The sequence below is a fragment of the Artemia franciscana genome, chromosome 15, assembly GCF_032884065.1.
Source record: "Artemia franciscana chromosome 15, ASM3288406v1, whole genome shotgun sequence".
In the NCBI taxonomy this organism is placed as follows: Eukaryota; Metazoa; Arthropoda; class Branchiopoda; order Anostraca; family Artemiidae; genus Artemia; species Artemia franciscana.
Window position 1 is genome coordinate 5,124,727 of NC_088877.1, and position 20,904 is coordinate 5,145,630.

General features: G+C 34.5%; 1 protein-coding gene across 2 annotated transcripts; it reads left to right on the plus strand.

Moving 5' to 3' along the window:
* The first annotated feature begins 1,253 nt into the window (after positions 1 to 1,253).
* LOC136035965 (protein ABHD13-like) lies at positions 1,254 to 20,351 on the plus strand. Of its 2 annotated transcripts, XM_065717856.1 has the most exons (6): positions 1,254 to 1,474; positions 8,943 to 9,174; positions 10,695 to 10,885; positions 11,532 to 11,692; positions 16,222 to 16,434; positions 20,158 to 20,351. In XM_065717856.1, the coding sequence occupies exons 1-6, from the start codon at positions 1,294 to 1,296 to the stop codon at positions 20,224 to 20,226; spliced, it is 1,047 nt and encodes a 348-aa protein (XP_065573928.1). In that variant the 5' UTR covers positions 1,254 to 1,293; the 3' UTR covers positions 20,227 to 20,351. The 2 variants fall into 2 exon arrangements, with proteins under 2 accessions (XP_065573928.1, XP_065573929.1); XM_065717857.1 differs by lacking the exon at positions 16,222 to 16,434.
* Positions 20,352 to 20,904: the final 553 nt, after the last annotated feature.

Genomic DNA, 20,904 nt, shown 5'->3' on the forward strand with positions numbered 1-20,904 from the left:
CTGTCAAGTTAAGGGTATACGGGGTGAATTCCTTTTTTCTTAAAAGCCAACTTGAGCTTCCATTAAGCAGTATCCACTCTTTTATTAGGGTGATGGTGTTTAAAGGAGTAATATAATTTTCAAGAAAAATACGCGAAAGGAATTGATATCTAAAATACTTGAGGGGGTTCTCATGGTCCTCCACTACATGAATATTCTTTGTAAAGGCCACGTTTTGCAAAGTTAGTTTCAGATTGAGAGCAGATGTGGGGTACATAAAATTAGCTATGTGTGAAACTAGAAGAAAAACCATAATGGAGAAATTAAACTTTCAGAAATTTATTTTAATTTCTACTATTTTTTTAATTTGTTTTACAGACCCTTTCTTCACCCTCATCATTGGTTACAAGGGAAGCAAGTTTCTAAGCTAGTGGGAAGCTATTGTTCCACCTTTTTTGTGATATCTCTTTTATGGTTATAAATCGATGTTACTAGAGCATTTCATAAATATATCAAATTTAAAGCAGTCATATCACCGAAGTTCAGATTTTTCCAGAGAACATTAACATTTGGCGTCTTCGTGTCAAGTGGGACAAAAACTAGGGGAATCTAGCCGATCAAGGTGCACTCAAAAAGCTGGTTAAGGCTACACCTTATCACCAGACATATTGACTGGTTGATTCTCCTAGATTTTCGACCTAATTTTCAAAGAAACAACGAATGTAGAAGCACTCGCTGGATAAAATCCCGTTTCCGACCTAAATCAATGGTTTAAGTAAGTGTGTGGTCAAGCAAATTCAATTTCATGGTTAAAAAGGTTTGAAACTCATGCGTCAATCTGAATAGCTAACTGATAATCCCAACTGTGGAGGATAATGTTCCACGAAAAGCCTGAACGAAGGAAGGATGTAATAAAACAAAAGCTAAACTTCAGCATTTGGCAGGTTTTTCAGAAGTAACATGGAGGTTTTAAGATTGTCTACCACTAGACTCGTGATTCGTATATTCTTGCGAAATGCAACTACAATTAGATTTTTTCTAGCAATTTGAAGAATTGTTAAGAAAAAACACGTTTTCCAGCAGCTAAAAACAATTATGTTTCTAGTAAATATACTTTTCCACCCTTCAGGAAAATAATTAGCATGAGAAATAATGGTCGAAATAGTTAATAGTTTTGCTAAGTTTACTGTTAATTACAAATTTAGAATGAAAGACGATTAAATAGCGCCATTAATTATTAAGAAATAATATTAGGTAGCGCTACTGCTAGGTATTATTTGAAACGTCTATAAGTGGATTTGTTTGAATATATTTATGGATGCCTATCCTCCAGACTTGGATCCACCTCCTCCTGCAGGAAGCGTTGGAGCATTATTAAAGAAAGCTCTAAAGTCTCACTGGAAAAGCCTGGCACTTAATTTCTCAATAACAATTTGCCTTTGGTGGTATTTTGGGGGATTTTTTGGAATTTTGTTTCTCCTATTCAGTTTTGGAAGTGAGTATTAGCAGATTACTCAATAAAGCCACATGAAAAATATGGTTTAGTGACTTAGTCAGAAATTACATTCCCAGTTTTGCCTCTTCTTTGAAACTCTGAACAAGTAGCCTAGTATGGCCTAGAATATGCATTTTTCAGGTACAATGGTTAAATTTAGGGTACTCTCAGTAAGTTCATGTCATAGGACAGAACCCAAATAGAAAAATTCTAGATTACAGGCTTTTTCATGTCAATGGTGAGCTCTACCTAGATCTGGTAGGGTTTCTCAGGTGGCACCTCACTTTTTATTCATTTCTATTGTTCAAGTGATAGCAGGGAAAGGATGAAAAATCCAAAAATGTTCTCAGGCACTGAAAATCATACCTATGTCCCAGTCTGCTGTCTTTAAACATAGTTGAGTCAAGTGCATACATTTCAGGAATAGATCCAGAGCCTAAATTATGGGTCAAATTCTAGATAATCCACTTTTTGCTATCTTAGAAAGTAGTTAGGTTGGGAAAAATTACACTCATAGATCACCCTAGAGCCTAAAATAGCCTATGTCCAGTAAAGAAGTGTATAGGCTACCTCCACTCCTTCTTCCTCTTGAGGGCACTGATCTTTGACGGCCTTTAGAAATCTTTTATAAAAGTATAACTTGCAAGATACACCTTATGCTTAAATGAAGTACAAGAAAAGTATGTTTCAGCTTCACAAGTTTGCTCAATTCCAATATATAAGGTTTCAAAGATCTCCCAACTTCCTAAATTTAGAAAAGAACCCATTGTATGGCTTAAAATTTTTAATTTTAAAAGAAATTTGGAAAGTAATTGTTAAGTTAACAGTTGCACTCAAATGTAACACTTTACATTTGTTGAAATGATTTGAGATGTAAACTGTGTGCATATTAGTGGATACTAGGGGCTATAGTGCTGAGAAATAGGCCATAATATTCCTTATTCCTATGGTTCTTACCATGGCTCACACAGTAGAATGCAGCAGATTTACTAAACCACATGATCACTAGCCAATAGTCCTTGGATTTGTTTATATTATTAACAATTATAATTTAAGGTAATATGTCAAACATCATAATTGAGCCAAAGTTCTGAATATATTCTTCATTCAATAGCTTGTGTACTAAGTATCATGTTTTATTATGAATTTTTAGGTTTTAAGTAATAGTTTTAAAGTGATCTGAGGTGAGAGAAATTTAATCCTGGTTCCCAAGGAGTTATTTTTAAGTTCCTACTTTCATTCTTAAAAATTTTCCAACTTCTCAAGTAATTGTGATCAAAACTGTATTTTATCAGTGATACTTTAAGGACAAGAAAATTTATGACTCAGTAACATGTTTCAATGTACTATCTCACTAAGTTCTAGCTATCAATGTCTTATTATAAAATACAATTTTTACCTGAAATTGCATTGTCCAGTAAAATAAGGATTAAGTCCTGCAAGATTGCTTGTTAATGATGATGATGGTTGGACATCTCAATAGCAGCCCACTCAGTTCACCATGGTTTTGATGACTATTCCACATCAATGGTTCTTTTAAAGGCAGCAGTACTGGGGATTGTGACCACTTCTTCAGTGAGCAAATTCCACAAACTCACTATTCTGTTAGTGATAAAGTTATTGTGTAACATAGTAGTATATAGTAGAACAATTCTATTGAAAATAATCATTTTTTATATAATAGTACAACAAAAGCAGAGCTTGGAATGATGTGCTTTATCAAGTCAATTTTATGCAGCTCCCTGACACACTTACCAATTTTCATTGTCCTAGCACATCCAGAAGCACCAAACTCGCCAAAGCACTGAATCCCATTTCCTAACTCCCCCAAAGAGAGCAGATCCAGTCTGGTTACATCAATCACAAATCTACAACATTTATAAGGGTTTTAAAGATTTCTGGTTTCCCCTCCAACTCCCCCTAATCTCAACAGATCTGATCAGGATTTGAAATAAGAGCCTCTGAGACATGAGTTTCTTCTAAATATCAAATTTCATTAAGATCTGGTTACCCATTCTTAAGTTGAAAATACCTCAATTTTTCTAATTTTTCCAAATTAAATTAACAACCCACAGCTCCCCCAAAGAGAACAGATCCTTTCCAATTATGTCATTCATGTATCAATAACTTGTGCTTACTTGTCCCATCAAGTTTCATCCTGATCTCTCCACTCTAAGCATTTTCCAAGATTTCTGGTTTCCCCTCCAACTGCCCCCAATGTCACTGGATCTGGCCAGGATTTCAAAATGAGAGTTTAAAGCACAAGATCTTTCTAAATATCAAATTTCATTAAGACCTGTTGACAAGTTACAAATACCTCATTCTTCTAATTTTTCCAAATCCCCCCCCCCAAATCCACCAAAGAGAGCGAGTATGGTCCAGTTATGTCAGTCATTTATCTTGGACTTGTGCTTATTCTTCCCACCAAGTTTCATCCTGATCTCTCTGCTTTAAGCATTTTCCAAGATTTCACCCCCCCCCCCATGACAGTGGATCCAGTCTGGATTTAAAATAAGAAATCTGAGTTATGAGGTGCTTCTAAATATGAAATTTCATACAGATCCAATTGTTTCTTCATAAGTTAAAAATACCTCACTTTTTATGTTTTAGAATTAATGCTCCCCTCCCCCCAAATCCCCCAAAGAGAGCAGATTAGTTCCGGTTATGTCAATCATGTATCTAGGACTTGTGCTTATTTTCCCCACCGAGTTTCATCCTGATCCCTCCACTCCAAGCATTTTCCAAAATTTTAGCCCCCCCCCCAACTCCCCTAAATGTCACCGGATCCGGTCGGGATTTAAAATAAGAGCTCTGAGACATGGCAACCTTCCAAAAGTCAAATTTCATTAAGATCTGATTACTCCTTTGTAAGTTAAAAATACCTCATTTTTTCTAATTTTTCGGAATTAACCCCCCCCCCCAATTTCAGAGCAGAACCGTTCCAGTTATGCCAATCATGTATCTAAGACTTGTGATTATTTTTCCCACCAAGTTTCATCCCAATCCCTCAGCTCTAAACATTTTCCAAGATTTTAGGCTCCCCTCAATGTCACCAGATACGGTTGGCATTTAAAATAAGAGCTCTGAGACATAATATCCTTCCCAACATCAAATTTCATTAAGATCCAATCACGTGTTTGTAAGTTAAAAATACCTCCTTTTTTCTAATTTTTCTTATTTAATAGTCTCCCCCCCCCAGATGGTCAAACCAAGAAAACGACAATTTCTAATTTAATCTGCTCTGGTTCCTGATACGCCTGCCAAATTTCATCATCCTAGCTTACCTGGAAGTGCCTAAAGTAGCAAAACCAGGACAGACAGACCAACAGAATTTGCAATTGCTATATGGATTAGACAAAGTAATGAGGGGAAAGTACCAAGCCATATTGAGGAACAATACAAAATATAAGGGTGATAGTGGCAACTCTTTTCTGATATTGTTTCTGATTGTGCCCCCTAGTTCTGGCATTGGTCAAGTTGAAATGGCTTATTTAATCGAGAGTTAAAATTCAGGAGCTTATGTGTCATAGTAATATTACCCCTTTTATGTTTGTAGACAAGAGTGGGGAGTTTCAGTTTTTTCAGACAGGATGAGTAAAAATCAATAGAATATTCAGAATTTAACATGTGACAAAATTAAGGTATATACAGGCTCCTAGACTGACCCCTCATTAGTTTGTTTACTAAGACTAAAAAGAGCAGCAGCTAGGCTACAGGGCTTCACTTTTCTGGGCACCTTTTCAAATACACATTATTTGCAGTTTTTTAAGATTGTTATAGTTAATTACTTGTTTTTCTGGCACCAAGTTGATTAGCCTGGCTGCTTGGAACAACAAGTGCTGATATTTTTGGGTATAATTTAGTGGGTTAAAATATCTCTTTTTTCTGGTATATGAGTGTAGGAGTTTAAAGCAGCACAGGCATTGAAAACCCTGACAACCTAGGTTCTAACTAATGGGAAGTCCTGCATTCACTATACAATTCAGTTGTACTCGCTTATATTGGTCAAATCATAAGTTCTAAGACATGTTTTTTTCTAGTTCAAAATATTTTGAAGACAAATAAACTAAACTTGTTAATTATCCTGAAAATTTAACTATTCTTCATTTTGTTTATCAAGTTTGGCATCAAATATTGATTGAAGCTTGATGGTGTAAACTTATGCATTGAAAAGCTTACTTAATGTTGAAAATTTGATTTCCCACATTTGCTAATCAATAAAAAATATATGAACAGCTTTATAGTTTTTTTCTAGCCTACATTAAGAATATGTGTTTTTTCTCAGGAGACTAACTTGAGTATTAACTCTTGTAAGTCTTCCATGATTTCATGTTTATGAATTCAAGTAGGGGAAAAAAGAAATGTTTGAACTTGATTTTTTGAAAATCATTTTCAGCAGGGCTTTGTTCATAGTTTTATAGTTCTAGACTTGTATTTTGGAACATGTTGGGCTTTTACAGGTCTTTAAAATTTTAATTTCTGTTTTACTGGAATGTGATTACTGCTTCTATATACTTCGTATAACAATATATGTTATGTTTTATTTCTTTACAGTGGTATAGTGGATTCATAGCCTACTCTCCTCAGCAACACATGGCTTGGGGTGGGATTGAAACTGCTGCAAGGTTGGACAACGGACTTGCTGCTTGTCCCTGTAAAAAGAGACTCAGCAACTGAAACGTTTATACAATGTTCTGTGTACCATCAAAGGCTCTAAAATGTTTTAATCCCTTATCATTTTTTTATGTACTTTTGCTTATTTATATACTATTGTGGACATATTATTACTTACTGATTGCAATCATCATTATATTGCACTTCAATATGATTTAAAACGGCAACAAAAATTTTGATTCATCCAGCAATTACAGTCAAGCACTGATATTGTTAGTTATAAATGCCCAAATGCTAGACTGCTTTTTTGGTTGGTGACACCTCTTAATGCAAAGCAACTAGTTAAAATACCAGCTACTAGGGGAAGCACCTCTCTTGATGTTATTCTACCTAACATGAATAGTTTTTACAACTCCTCTCCCCCCCAGATTTGCCCCTTTTGGGTAAGATTTACCATCTTTCCCTCCTTTTGTCTCCATTTTCAAACTGTAACCATTCTTTTTCAGTGGCTTATGGTCTTTGCGCTCTTGGCATGTGGCTGAATGCCAAAGATTGTTCCAATATACTCAATTTACAAAATTGTGATACAAAAACTGCTGTTTTCCATAAATAGCTAAATCATAAATATCCCACTAATTTCCCAGAACAAAAAATTCAAAAAAACTCCAGCAATAAAGTATAGGCTACATCAATCAATTCACCAGAATATTAATTAGGATTAAATTGATACTGTTCATAAGTGGGAAATTGGCTTATGAAAAAATACTAAAGAAAGAGATTTGTAAATGTGCCTAATCTTATTACAATAATAAGGTTAAAGATTGTTTAATAGCAAACCAGAAAATTGCTATCCTGATGTTAAAAAGTTGTGTGACAAGAGACCTGACCAGCTTAATTTCAACTTACTAGAACCAATTGAAGCTACCAACAATATCGTTACCATTCCTCCCACTAATTGCCCAAAGCATTCTGGCATTATTTTATCAATTACTGGCTGTTACAATTCCTTTTTTTTCCTGTTATTTTCCCATTTAATATTGAAAAAAGAATTGGAAAACTAAACAAAAAACCAAAAACAAATGCCTGGCCTTTAGATGTCCCATATCGTATTTTTATTATTTGTATTGATGTCCTTTTGAAGCCCTTGTTTCTCCTTTTCAACCAGATTACTAAGCCTGAGCAATTTCCACAAATTTGGAAATAGGGTTGCACAACTCCCCTAAAAAGAAAGTCAGAAAGCTTGGTTCTGAAGGTGTTCGATCCATTTCCCCCTCACATGGATTCTCAAAACCATATGAAGGATTTGATGCGTATTGGCTGAGGGGAAAAAAAAATCTTCCTCTTTCAGACCTGTGGCATCTCAGAAACCTCAAATCCATTTCTAAATACCATGTTTATCTTATTAACTCCAATGGGAAGATTCTTGAAAAGCCTAATAGCTGGCTCAATTTAACTTCCATTGGTCTACAAAAAGCATTTGACCTTGTTAATCAAAATGTATTAGTACAGAAACTTGTCACTAAATCTAATATTGACTTTTTACTGATGAAAGTGGCTGATTCTTTTTTAGCAAATATATCACAAGCAGTAAAGTACCAATATTGTTATTACAATTCCTTCCCTTTTCACAATGGAGTAGCCCAAGGTACTCTCCTAGGCCCCCCTTTTTTCTTATTATCAACAGTCTTGCTAAGGAAGTTCCCCACAGATGGGAATTTGTTGATGACCTTATGCTCATTAAAGTCTGAGTAGAAATTTAATGAGTAACCCTATGAGTATCCTTACTGACATTGTACATAATCTTGGAATTAGACATGAGAGTAAGCCACTCTAAATCAATTATAATATCCGATTTTCTTTATTAAATCCCCACCCCTCTTTCTTGATCCTATCCCTCCTGAAATTCCTGAGCTCTCCTTGAAATTACTTGATGTAACAATTTCTTTTAATTTAAGGTGGAATATCCATACTAATAATATTATCCACAAAGCTAATGTATCTTTATCCTCCCTTATGCTCTGGTTTAAATTTTGTGTCCCTTTTCCCATTCTTCAACAATTTATACCTCCTTTTTCCATCTGCATCTTATATATGCTTGACTGTTTAACACCCTGGCAGTTTGCAGAAAGTGTAAGACAAAATTGGAGCTGTCCTGAAAAAGAGCCTTTGCTAATAATTTTTAAAGAAGTTAAAGTTCTGTACTCTTTCTTCTAAAAAGCTAGGTAAGAAACACTTGAGTGTAGGAGAGTTAACTTGTGTCTCCATTAAAAAAAAAAAAAAATACTGTACAAAACCCTCTGACAGAAAAAAATTCCCTAAGAGACACTCCACCCACCAGGCGACCTCTCAACCTGTTCCTATCTTGTCCCTCATTTGCTGCCTGGCTTCAAGATACAAATATATATATATATATATATATATATATATATATATATATATATATATATATATATATATATATATATATATATATATATATATATATATATATTTGTCCCTTGTATTATAGAAAAGATTCATCCAACTAATTTACTTCTTGTTGCTTGTTTTATGTTTACTTCTCTCCTCCTTTTTATGCTTGTTATGGTTCTTTTTAGGTTACTAATTTTACTTGTTTAAAAAGATTTCGAAATGATATGGCCCATATACATATGTTTTTTTTTTAATTTTGTATTTATTTGTTTTTTGACAATTTTGATAAAAATTATGGTGCATCCTTTTGCCAGTTTTATGTATATGACTGTTTCAAATCTTTCTTGATGTTATTCCGTTTTTTTTACTCTGAAATACAAATTTGGTCCAACAGCGCATGTGAAAGTTATTTTTTGGAATAAATCTTGCTTTCTTATTTCAGGAGCTTTGTACAACACAAGTGACAGGTTAATCTACTACCCTCTTATTCCTGCTCATTCAAGAATATATGTGCAACTGCCATCTACATTAGGTCTGGATTATGAATCTGTCACTATAAAATGTGCAGACAGAACGAAATTACACGGATTTTTAATATTACAGCCAGGAGAAAAGAGGTCAATGGCTCCTACATTGGTGTTTCTACATGGCAATGCTGGAAACATTGGTCATAGGTGAGAATACACCAATTTAACTAAATTAGCATGAACATGATACACGTGTATTTATAGATTTATTGAGGTCAAACCTTTAATGGAGGAAGTAGTTGAGCTTTTTCTTGGAGGAAATGGCCAAGTCTCTGAATTTTTTGTGTGTGTTCTTCAAAGCTATTAAAGTGGGGATTGTTAGATTCCCCGTCCCCCAATCTGCAGGAACATGAACTTAACCTGAGTTTGAAAATCCTTGGTCTTTATTAAACCACAGCCTATCCCCTTTGTAAGCCAATTTTAAGAATTGAGAGTTAATAGCGCTAACATAACTGGGAACTACTAAACTGCCAAATTATCAATTCACTAAACCAATCTAGTATAAGATAATTCCCTCCTCAAGAATTATAGCTCAGCAAGAAAAACATACAAACAGGGACTGTTGGGCTTTTTGAAATGGCTATTACCTCCCCTAGGAGTTTTTAGTAGTTATGTCAATCGGGAGTGGTTTAAATTTTAATGTGGTTTCGACATATATGACTTTATTAAGATTGGGATTGCTCACAGAAAGGCGATTTAACTTTGTTATGAACCCCTTAAGAGGGTCCCTGCCTAATCTGATTTTTATGAGGGAGGAAGTCCCTAAAATCTTGTCGCAACACTTTTAAATGGGATGTTGCATTTGAATCAAACTTTGATCATTGGATTCTATGGGTTATATTTGGCTATCCAGGATCACTCCTACCTCCGAAAGTCAGCCAAATTCTTGTAATCAGGAGATACATGAAGACAGGTTGTCAGATTTCGTCAAAAGCCAGAGAAAGCTGAGAGCTAAATTCCATGTTGTGTGGGTCCATAGCTGCACTTAACTGTATAACGGGCCCCTCCATTCTCGTCATCAGGATGTTTACCCCTAGGAGTTTGATTATCAGAGATGGAATGAGGGTTCTTAAATTCTAGAGGTCAGCACATCTACTTAAATGGGATGTCAGGTCTTAGCCAAAAATTTTGAAAGTTAGGATTATGACTCATAGTTATAACTTTCTAGGGCTTGTATCTAATCTGACATGTGCAAGGAGAGGGGGAAAGGATTTCTTTTTTTTTCCAAGAGCTATAGTAGTGTTTTTAAGTTTTTCTCTGGAAAGCTGCTGTTATGGTCTTAGGTGTCCATTCTTGATATGAGCCCTTTGAGAGAACAATTATATTCTTATTATCTGCATCAACCAAAAGCATTCAGTTCATACCAATGAAATGTGGTAGGAATTATCAAGCTCTGAAACACCCAGCTCATAGAGCACACAGTTCTTAAAGGGAGCACTATATGAACTGTAGGAATTTGTTGTGGAGGAGGTTGGGGGTGGTGGTGAAAGCCCAAAAGGTTGTATGTCTGAGATCATTATTTTTCTATCTATTGAGGAGAGGTGAGCCCTTTGATGGGATGGTTTTTATGTCCTTCTCTGTTTAAGATTGATTCTGGAAGTTTTATTGGCTAAGATTCCGTCAATATTCGGTTGACATAACATACTAGTTTATCTTCTGTTTTTTAGACTTCCAAATTCTAAAGTTTTACATCAACTGGGTTTGAACGTTTTACTGTTAGAATGGCGAGGATATGGACAATCAGAAGGAAAACCGTCGGAAGCTGGATTTTATAAAGATGCCATGGCTGGAATCGACTTTTTGTTGTCTAGAAAAGACTTAAACAAGAAAAGAATAATTGTTTTTGGAAGATCTTTAGGTTAGTCAATTTTAGCCTTCTCAAACTAGGTCATGAACGTATTCGTACGAGTACTCTTACAAGTCCTTATCATGTTCATAAATTCCTGTGCACATAATGGGAGTCTAGGGTATTCAAAGCTAGTCTTGAATTGTCACTATTCAAAGTTAAAGTACATTATATGGTACCTTTAAAGCAATTATATTGACAAAAAAAGAATATTTTGCCATCACTGACTACACTTCGACGACTAGGTTTCCCAGTTCTTCTGCCCTAGGAATGACGCAAGGACGGATAATAGATAAACTTATCTATTAACAAATGAACTAACATCATTTTTATACAATCCTAATAAAGGGGTTAATGCCAGGTTTGCCTCTCACTCAATGGGACTATCTGTCTTGGTTTTTTTTTTTACATCGAATAGTCGTGGGCATCTAGCCATGGCCAATTGTATAAAAATGTAAGAATAGTCGGTGGCATGTGGCCATATAGCTGATATATTTCGCAAATTTAGTTGTATTAACATACTTATTTCTTTGGTGATATTTTTGTTTATGTGCTACTGTAGCCTTTATATTTAGGGGCTCATATTTCATGTATTAATTAACTGAAATTAGTTATTTTCAAATTATTAATCAAATAATTTTACTTCATTTTTTTTCAGGCGGTGCTGTAGCCATAGACTTGGCAAGTCGGACTGAGTACCAAGATAAAATTGCTTGTCTCATTGTTGAAAACAGTTTTACATCCATACCAGACATGGCAAAGCTACTGATCCCTGCAAAGCCAATACAAAAACTGCCAAGTTTATTTTACAAAAATAAGGTATTGCTGCAAACCCATTTCTCTCTTATTGCATATGACGGTAATAAAGGTGATTTTTGTGGTGTTGCTAGAGAAATCTCCGATTTCTCTACATTGAAAATGTGAATTCTTAATAACTCTTTTTAAACAAGGCATCCACTATTCATTTGTCACCCCCGTATCCTGATGCCATGGGTGAGAGCAGCACCATACATCATCAGGAATCTTTCTATGGAGGAATTTATCATGAGGCAAGAGAATTTCCATGAATGGGGCGGAGGATTTTCTAGCATTATTTAAAAAAACAATGAGAAACTAAATAAAAAAAATTAAGTGAGCTAACAATTAAGTGAGCAGCTCTCATCAATCCTTATCCTCTTTTCCACTTTTATGTCATAAACAAATAGAAACGATTTCTGGGTGCAGTTTCTGTCATTAAAGAAAAAAGTGAAAAAAAAAAAATCAACCTCGTCTCTTCTGTCAACGAAGCTCAAATGTCTCTAATATTTTTTACTCTTTGCGCGACTTATTTAGGGTTGCTAGAGAAATCTCCTAGCAAAGAGACCGATTTTTTGCACTCAGCAGCGAGCAGCAGGACAAATCCTTAGCTGCAATTAGCACTGCTTTTAAACACAGTGTGACTGAATCTCAAGAATTACATTGTAACTAGTTACAACTGAAAAGCTCCTGAGAATATGTGTCGAGAATATGAATATGAGAATATATTCAGTATAACCTCTCATAGTTAAAAAGTTCCTTCACAGTAGGCTAACATAAAAATCCAGTAAAGCCATCATAATCATAGTCAAAAATCGTCACAATAACCGTAAGCAAGCTATTCAAATATTAGTGGAATGGTGATGAAGATTCAAGCTGTGGTCAAGCGTGGAAGGCTTTCTATGAAAGTCTTTCACAAGTACCAAATGATCTTCACTACTACTGGTTGTTTTTTGTATCATTACAGATTAACAACGTTTTTTTTTACTGCTAAGTCCCTGCAGTGTGTTGCTACAGTCGGGTCCGAACTTCGGGTCCCGTATTACCTAGCTGAGCTCAAACCCACTGGGCCAGCATAGAACTGGTCAATGTTTGTTGCTGTCATGTTTTGCAAATTTAAATCTTTTGCAAATAATAACTGTGATATTTTTCTGCGGTGAAGTTGAATTACGTTATAAGAAAATAACGTTGTTGTGCGGAAGGAAAGATCTTTAATGTGAAAAGTACTGAAGGGATAGAAAAGTAGGAGCCTTATCATGAAACGTTACCACCTTAGTATTAAACGTAACTTAAAGTCTTAGTTCTACAATGTAGAGGGTCATTAAAGCTTCAGCAATTATGTTAAGTAAAACAAATTAAGTTGTATTTTATGCTCCCATTCTAAGGAAGAAAGTTACATTCACAAACAAGAATACTCTCATTTTTTTTGTGTGTGTAAAAACTGAAGGCCATAAATGATTCTGACAAGAATAAAATTAGAATATCAATGGATATTGTAATCCATCCCATACTCTGGCCTTTCTCATTTCTTTAAGATACTTAATTGCAGAATAATTCCATAATATAGCCTATTGTTGGCCTTAGTTAGGAAATATTCAAAAGCACCAGCATCAATAGATAATCAAAGCTGATTGAATTCACCAGTGAATGTCGACTTCTACCAGGTATTGGTCTTTCATCGTAACATATATATATATATATATATATATATATATATATATATATATATATATATATATATATATATATATATATATATATATATATATATATATATATTTATCATATATATATAAAATTTATTATTTAGTTTACCTATTGTTGCTAAAAAGAGGGATATATTAACTGGATAAGCTTATTTTGGTGTTACTTGGTTGTTTTACATTTGCTGGTTTTTTTTTTCATAGGCATGTATTTTGGGGGTGATACCTGACACGGGGATGCCATGGATATTATGTGGTAGCCACAACACTTGACTAGGTAGAGAATTTAATGTGGCGAAACCCTATAGGCAAGTGTATTCTCCTGATGAGCCCTTGTGTTGGGTTGTTGCCTCTGAATTATTTGTCTTTATTGTTAGGTAAATGACGACTTATACTTATTGACGACATGACTGCCTGTCCATGGATTAGGATTATTCTTTATGGTTGATTGTGTATGGCTATGTTGTTTGACCTATGTGATTGTATGGATGAGTAGGGTTAAAGCCTCATTCAAGTGCTGGTCTATATTAATCACTAATTTAGGAAAACAGTCTGTTGCATTGGTGATTTCTCTTTTCATAATATATATATATACGTATATGTATATATATATATATATATATATATATATATATATATATATATATATATATATATATGTATATATATATATATATATATATATATATTATATATATATACGTATATATATATATATATATATATATATATATATATATATATATATATATATATATATATATATACACGTATATATACATGAGAATGCTCAGAGAGCATTGTCATGGTAGGCCAGTTTGGCTTAAGATCTTTTAAAATTCAAAACATGCTTGATGATGCAATGGCAAAAGAATGTCAAAATAATGCTTGATTCTGCAGGTGATACCTGAATATCCGTACCTGCAGGTGAGCTGTAGTCAATCCGACTCAACTACAATGCAATGAATACTTTACAATACATTTAGGTGTTTAAATTAGAAATTCTATTTTTATGCTGAATCTACCATGAAGTTAACCCAGATAAAGCTGAAGTCTTTGCATAAAGTTATGGTAATTAATTAAAGACTTTTATTACTTTAGTAGATTCTAGAAAATGTAAAAATAATAGGTAATTCGTATGAGAAATGTTTTAAAAAGTAAGGAGAATAGTGGAGATCTCGAGTTTCTGGGATGGTTCATCATGAATCTAAATACGCCTCTAGTTAACACAAATTAAGCTATAGGCTTTAGATTAAGTCCCGTTGATAAATTAGTGACGTCACATTTTAATTTAATATCAATTATTAACAAAAAACTTTATTTTTGCTTTTCCCTCCCCACTTGGTATAGAATTCATCAAGGAACCTTGTCAGGACCACTCTTATATCTAGTATTGGTCAATGAAATTGGTAAGAGATTCCCTCAAAGGCGTTATATGTAGATTACCTGCCAATCCTTGAAGTATGTCATAGAAATATAAAAAGTGACTCCATCAAAATCCTACCTATATTTTGGACAAAGTTCAGAATTTACATATGAAAGTAAATTCCACTAAGTTAACTATAATGACAATAGACATCTTGAAATCAATCCCTTTTTTTGTTAAACTCTTTATTATTATTTATTAAAAACTTTATTATTAACAAAAAACATGCAAGTAAGAGGCTTTATATTAAGTCCTGTTGATAAATTAGTGACTTTACATTTTTAATTTAATATCAATTATTAACAAAAAACATAACATAAGCACATCCTTTCCAAATGCCGCTGCATGATATGGAGGAGGGATAATAGAAAAACCACAAAAAGAAACATTAAATTAGAAGATTTTAGAAAGTGCAAAAAATAGTCGAATTATATAAAAAATATTAGAAATTATAATAGAAATAGTGAAGATCGTGGGTTGATTGGGACAGTCAGGTGCAAAATTTGTAGCCAAATGCTACTTTTTGGGAGAGATTATAAACTAAGGATAAAATAAAATTTAGAGACTATTCAATGAAGTTAAAAATTATAGGTAATGTAGAGGCAAGACTTAGTAAACTAAGTTTGATACTATACATTAAGTTGGAGATTAAAGTAAGTAAATTTTGTTGAAGACTTTACTAAGTTATAAATTAGTGTTAATAAGTAAAATTAAAGAATTAAAATTTAAAGAATAAAGGAGGATAGATTACCAAGTGCAAATATAAAAGAAAATAGACATAAAATACCAAAACGAATATGTAAAAAAAATTAATGACTAGAGTAAATTCACCTAACCCCAAAACTAGGGGATTTATTTACTAGTTATAGGAAAGCCTGAGAAAACGTTAATTTTGAAGATTTTTTTTTGGGGGGTGTGGGGGAATCTAGAGACACTCCCTCTGCGCACATAACTTGTTTTTGTCAAGTAGGGCTTATAGTTGACTTATTCATTTTTTATGATTTTAGGTCCTTTGATAGACGCCGCAACAAGTGCCGATTTAAAATAAGTTGTGTTCAAAGATAGCAGCCCTATTTTTTTGTTAATTAGTCTGCTAAGATCTCACTTTTCTGGTTTTACACCATTCTATTTAGATTTCAGTTTTTTTTTGCATAATCAAAGAGGTAAGATCTCAGTAACGAGTGCTCAAATTTAAATTTTTCTGCAGAGTTGGACATGGATGATATTCTCATCGAAGTTTTAAACCACTACTAGAGCAGAGTATACTTTGCTTTTTTGAAGAAAGAACCACCGGAGAAGCGGGATTGGAGCCCTTAGATTTTCCTGAAAAAAAATCGTTTCTTTCAAAAGCTGTAAGATCTTAGGAGATTGATAAGAAAAAAAAACAATGAATATCAAGTACTGAAGAGAAAGTTTTTTTTCAGTATGATTCACGGCGAAAAGTTGCCAGTGTAAAGTGTCCTGCCATATTCATATCTGGAAGTTTAGATGAATTAGTGCCACCTTTTATGATGCATGAACTGTATGAGCGGTGTGGGAGCAATTGGAAGCGCTTATTGGTTGTCCCCAGCGGTACTCATAACAGCACTTGGGCATGCAGACAGTATTATGAGGACTTGTCCCAAGCTTTAAAAGAGGTAATGATTCGTCTGTTGTTTTCTTCTATTGATTAGTAAACACACTGGATCGTGACCAAGGACTCATGAAGGTGAATTCGCTTTAGACATGTTGGTAATTTAAATAATGAGATTGCTGCCACCTGTTCAACCCCCCACCGGGCCTTTTACACTTATCTGCTTGACAGCCTTGTAGGGCGCATTTGACTGGAATTTGTCAGAATCTACTGTTGCAATTTTGCAACTTTAAAGTAGGCATTTGTTAAATCGTCATAAATGTTATAACTTTTTTTTTTAGCTTAATATAAATCCAAGTGAAAACTGCAATGAATTAACCTGCCCCACCACCAAGAGAGGCCGGTTCTTCTAGGTCCATCACTATCTAGATAGAGTACCTGTCATGAAAATTTGGAAAACCTGAGAATGCGTTTATTACCGCTTGGGACCTCAAGAAGCCCTGAAGCTCATGCGATAAAAAGATCCACTCACCTTCGTTTTAACAGTTAGCGTGCAAATATGAAATAGTGTACATAAATACAACAGATGGATCAAACGGATCATTTGAAGAATTTAGTGTATTATAGCCGTTCATTTCGGATGGGGTAAACATACATTTAGAGGCGAAGCACAACAGTTTATCTTACGAAACTTAGGTAAATACGCATAGCTTTTTCAAAATTGCAAACCGATTGGGTATCTCAAGATTTTCGATTGTTGCTATTTTGACTGTATTTAGGCCAAACATGACCCTATGTGCTGGTACATTATCTGTTGCCACCTAAAATTATCTGTTGCCACCAAACATGACCTTATGTGCTGGTGCATTCTCTGTTGCCACCAAACATGACCTTATGTGCTGGTGCATTCTCTGTTGCCACCAAACATGACCTTATGTGCTGGTGCATTCTCTGTTGCCACCTAAAATTCTCTGTTGCCACCAAATATGGCCTTATGTGCTGGTGCATTCTCTGTTGCCACCTAAAATTCTCTGTTGCCACCAAACATGACCTTATGTGCTGGTGCATTCTCTGTTGCCACCTAAAATTCTCTGTTGCCACCTAAACATGACCTTATGTGCTAGTGCATTCTCTGTTGCCACCTAAAATTCTCTGTTGCCACCAAACATGACCTTATTTGCTGGTGCATTCTCTGTTGCCACCTAAAATTCTCTGTCGCCACCTCTGTTGCCACCAAACATAACCTTATGTGCTGGTGCATTCTCTGTTGCCACCTAAAATTCTCTGTTGCCACCAAACATGGCCTTATGTGCTGGTGCATTCTCTGTTGCCACCTAAAATTCTTTGTTGCCACCAAACATGACCTTATGTGCTGGTGCATGCTCTGTTGCCACCTAAAATTCTCTGTTGCCACCTAAACATGACCTTATGTGCTGGTGCATTCTCTGTTGCCACCTAAAATTCACTGTTGCCACCAAACATGACCTTATGTGCTGGTGCATTCTCTGTTGCCACCTAAAATGGGCTAAATAAGCTTTCATTTCCTGTTCAAACTAACCCTCACTTAGCATTCGGCTACTCCTAGTGACCCCCTCCTTCTTAAAAAAAAAAATCCTCGTCCGTGACTATCTTTTCCAAAAAGACGAAATTTCGTAGAAAAAGGGCTGAAATATAGTTTACAAAGTCCCCAGACCTGTTGAGTTTTATCATGTTATTTCCATCAAGATTGTAAATTTTACAAGTCTCGCATGTTATAAGTTGTTATTAATTTGGCTTTTGATGTCTGCATAAAAAGCAGATTCTTTTCATATACATACTGTTTTCATGTTCTTTCCTTCTTTTGGGATTGATTTGTTGTAGAATCGAGAGCCAAAACTAAAAGTTCACTATGAGTTGAGAAGCCCTCGACAGACTTGAGTGCTTCTTGGAGTAAAATTTATACCTCATGTATGTATTTCTAGTGACCCAGACCCTCAGCATATTAACTGGGATTTAAATGTCTTGTAAACAACAGAGTAAAGATTATGCAGTCAAAGAAAGCGGCTTGGGTATTATCTTAAATGAAGTACCATGTAATGCCGTGTTAGTGTGCATTTTGGATTGCGCAAAAAGTACGGGAAGTGGCTCTCCCTGAACAGTTACTAGGGTTTTTTAGCTCTGATATACTATATCTGCTTGTAGAACAGTTTCATCAAGCTTAATTTAATATTTGTGAATTCTATTCGAAATAGATAACAGGATATATTTTTTAATTTGATTTATGTTTATGAAGTTTGTAGCCACTGTTAAGTGGCTACTTTCCCGCATTGGTGGTGTTAGTACTGCAAAAGAATCATTTGTAAGCTACTGAACTCTCCAAGTGCTTTTGTTTTAGCAAGCTTATGTTTTATGTTTAGCAAGCTTATGTTTTAAGTTTTATGTTTTAAAATAAACATATTTCAACTGCAAGAAACATTACTATATTCAAACTAATATCCTCTTCAATAGCTTCAAGTATTTAAAAAAAAAATAGTACACTTATAAATTTTATTCATATGACAGGATATCCTTTTTTTATTCTTTGTTTAAGTTAATTTATTAGTTTAGGTTGCTCCTATGAATATTTTGTAAGTCATCGCTATGTGTTAGCAAAACTAATTTTTTTTTTCCTCTACCGTAATCATTCTTAACTGTAGTGGTTTGTTTTTTTGTTTATTACGTTAAATAATGTCAAGTAAAATCAAGCCAAGGCCTAAAGTAAGTTTCCAAGTTCAGAAAAAAAATGATGTAGGCCTTTCTTCAGTGCATCTCACTTAAGTCCATTATTTTTTTCTTACTATGTTGTTACAACATTAGTGCCTCGAATCTACATTTTTTAGCAATTAACTTCAGTAGTTGGTAATCTCCGAGGGAATCCGGCTCGTTTTCCGAGGAGGATATACACTTGTGCTTTTTCCAGATTATTCAGGGGAAGAGAAGCTAGCAATAATCTCGCCTAGGGTGTGGTTATTATCAGGAACTTGTTATTGCTCCATGGTTGCTGTTGGGGGTACACGCAATGGGGGGGTGCATTGGAGTGAAGGAACATGCGCAGCTGTGTTGGCCTTTGGCATATTGGTGGCACAGCAAGTTCTTAATGGTTGTTGCAGTAGTTGATTATTTTCAAGCCATATTCTAACAGCCATTGCACCAACTTCCATCCTACAAGTTTTAATACAATTTTGAAGATGTTCTCTTTTAATAATATCTTTTTAACTTTTTTTACAAGTTAAATAAAGTTGTCATTATCATCACAGGGTATGAAGTATCTTCTGGCTATTGTAATTAATGAAAACGCAAAAGTGCCTTTCTATTATACAAAAACAAGAGGTTGTGGTCAAGTTATGGATCTTTCAGTTACGGTTTTTAGTTTGTATTTCATAGAGAAATCTGGGATCATGAGGAAGGTTTCTAATACTTTTTTGTATCTTTCTTCTATTTCGCCGGTGACTGTTGGTCATATAGCTGGTCACATGCACTTCAGTTTTATTTTAATCATCGTCATTGCAAAGTCATCAATCCATATAACATCTTGTTTTTTATATTAAAATGTGCACAAACAGTCTCCTTTTCATTATTTAAAACACGGCCAACATTACTACCCTCAACATTGCAAACATTATACTCGCTGTTTTTATTTTGATGCATCCTTAGCATTTTCCCTCATTCTCAGTTTATGCCTACAGACAAGCCCAGAACTAGCAAGAGATGTTTCTATCTCTTACAATACTTGTTCATCCTTCTATAAATTTCATCTTTTATTTTTCAGGCCTTAGATGAATACGAGTCAAGTGTTTTCGACGACTCACAAACGAAAACAGTTGTCATCAACATTTAGCGAAATATTTCGTCTTTTAGTTTTATTTTTTAAACTGTGCCATCTATTGATCTTTTTCCAAAAATTGACATGGTATTTTGTTTTATATTGTTTCTCGGATACTAATTAAAGACGCATTGCCTTGAGTTCAACTTAATTGTGGTATCATTTTATATGGAATGTTAAGAATTTAAATCTTATAATTAGAATATAAATTGTGCTTTTCGGCCATATAGGCCGAATCTGGGAATTTTATTGTTATTTTCAATTATTTTTCAATGAAAATACTAAAAAAAGAAGGGTAGACCACGTTTTATGGATGAATGATAACAGATTACCAAAGATTGTGCTTTATGGCCATCCAACGGAATGGGCTGAGATCATACCGAAAGAATCGGAGGAAACTGAAACCTCATGGGAAGCAGCAAAAATATAAAGATTTGAATAAATTGGGTGGAGGAGAAGCGTGTGCAGCTGTGATGGCCTCAGGGGACTTGGTGCTGCAGTGAGTTGTTAGTGGTAGAATAAATTTGAATCTTTGTCTATATTCTTAACGGATTGATTCAGAAATTAGTATCATTTTATGTTTCAGTTTCCAACATTGGAAACTGCCTCTTCTTTCCAACATTGGAATTCCCTGTGAAAAATTTGTCGTCAGCAGTGCTGTCACTAACCTGAAGTACTTTTACTTGAAGTACT

Excerpts from the sequence above, each read along its gene's own strand:
- LOC136035965 (XM_065717856.1), top strand. The coding sequence starts at position 1,294 with ATGGATGCCTATCCTCCAGACTTGGATCCACCTCCTCCTGCAGGAAGC. Across the intron at positions 1,475-8,942 it reads TCTCCTATTCAGTTTTGGAA|GAGCTTTGTACAACACAAGT; the intron begins GTGAGTATTAGC and ends TTCTTATTTCAG. Across the intron at positions 10,886-11,531 it reads TGTTTTTGGAAGATCTTTAG|GCGGTGCTGTAGCCATAGAC; the intron begins GTTAGTCAATTT and ends ATTTTTTTTCAG.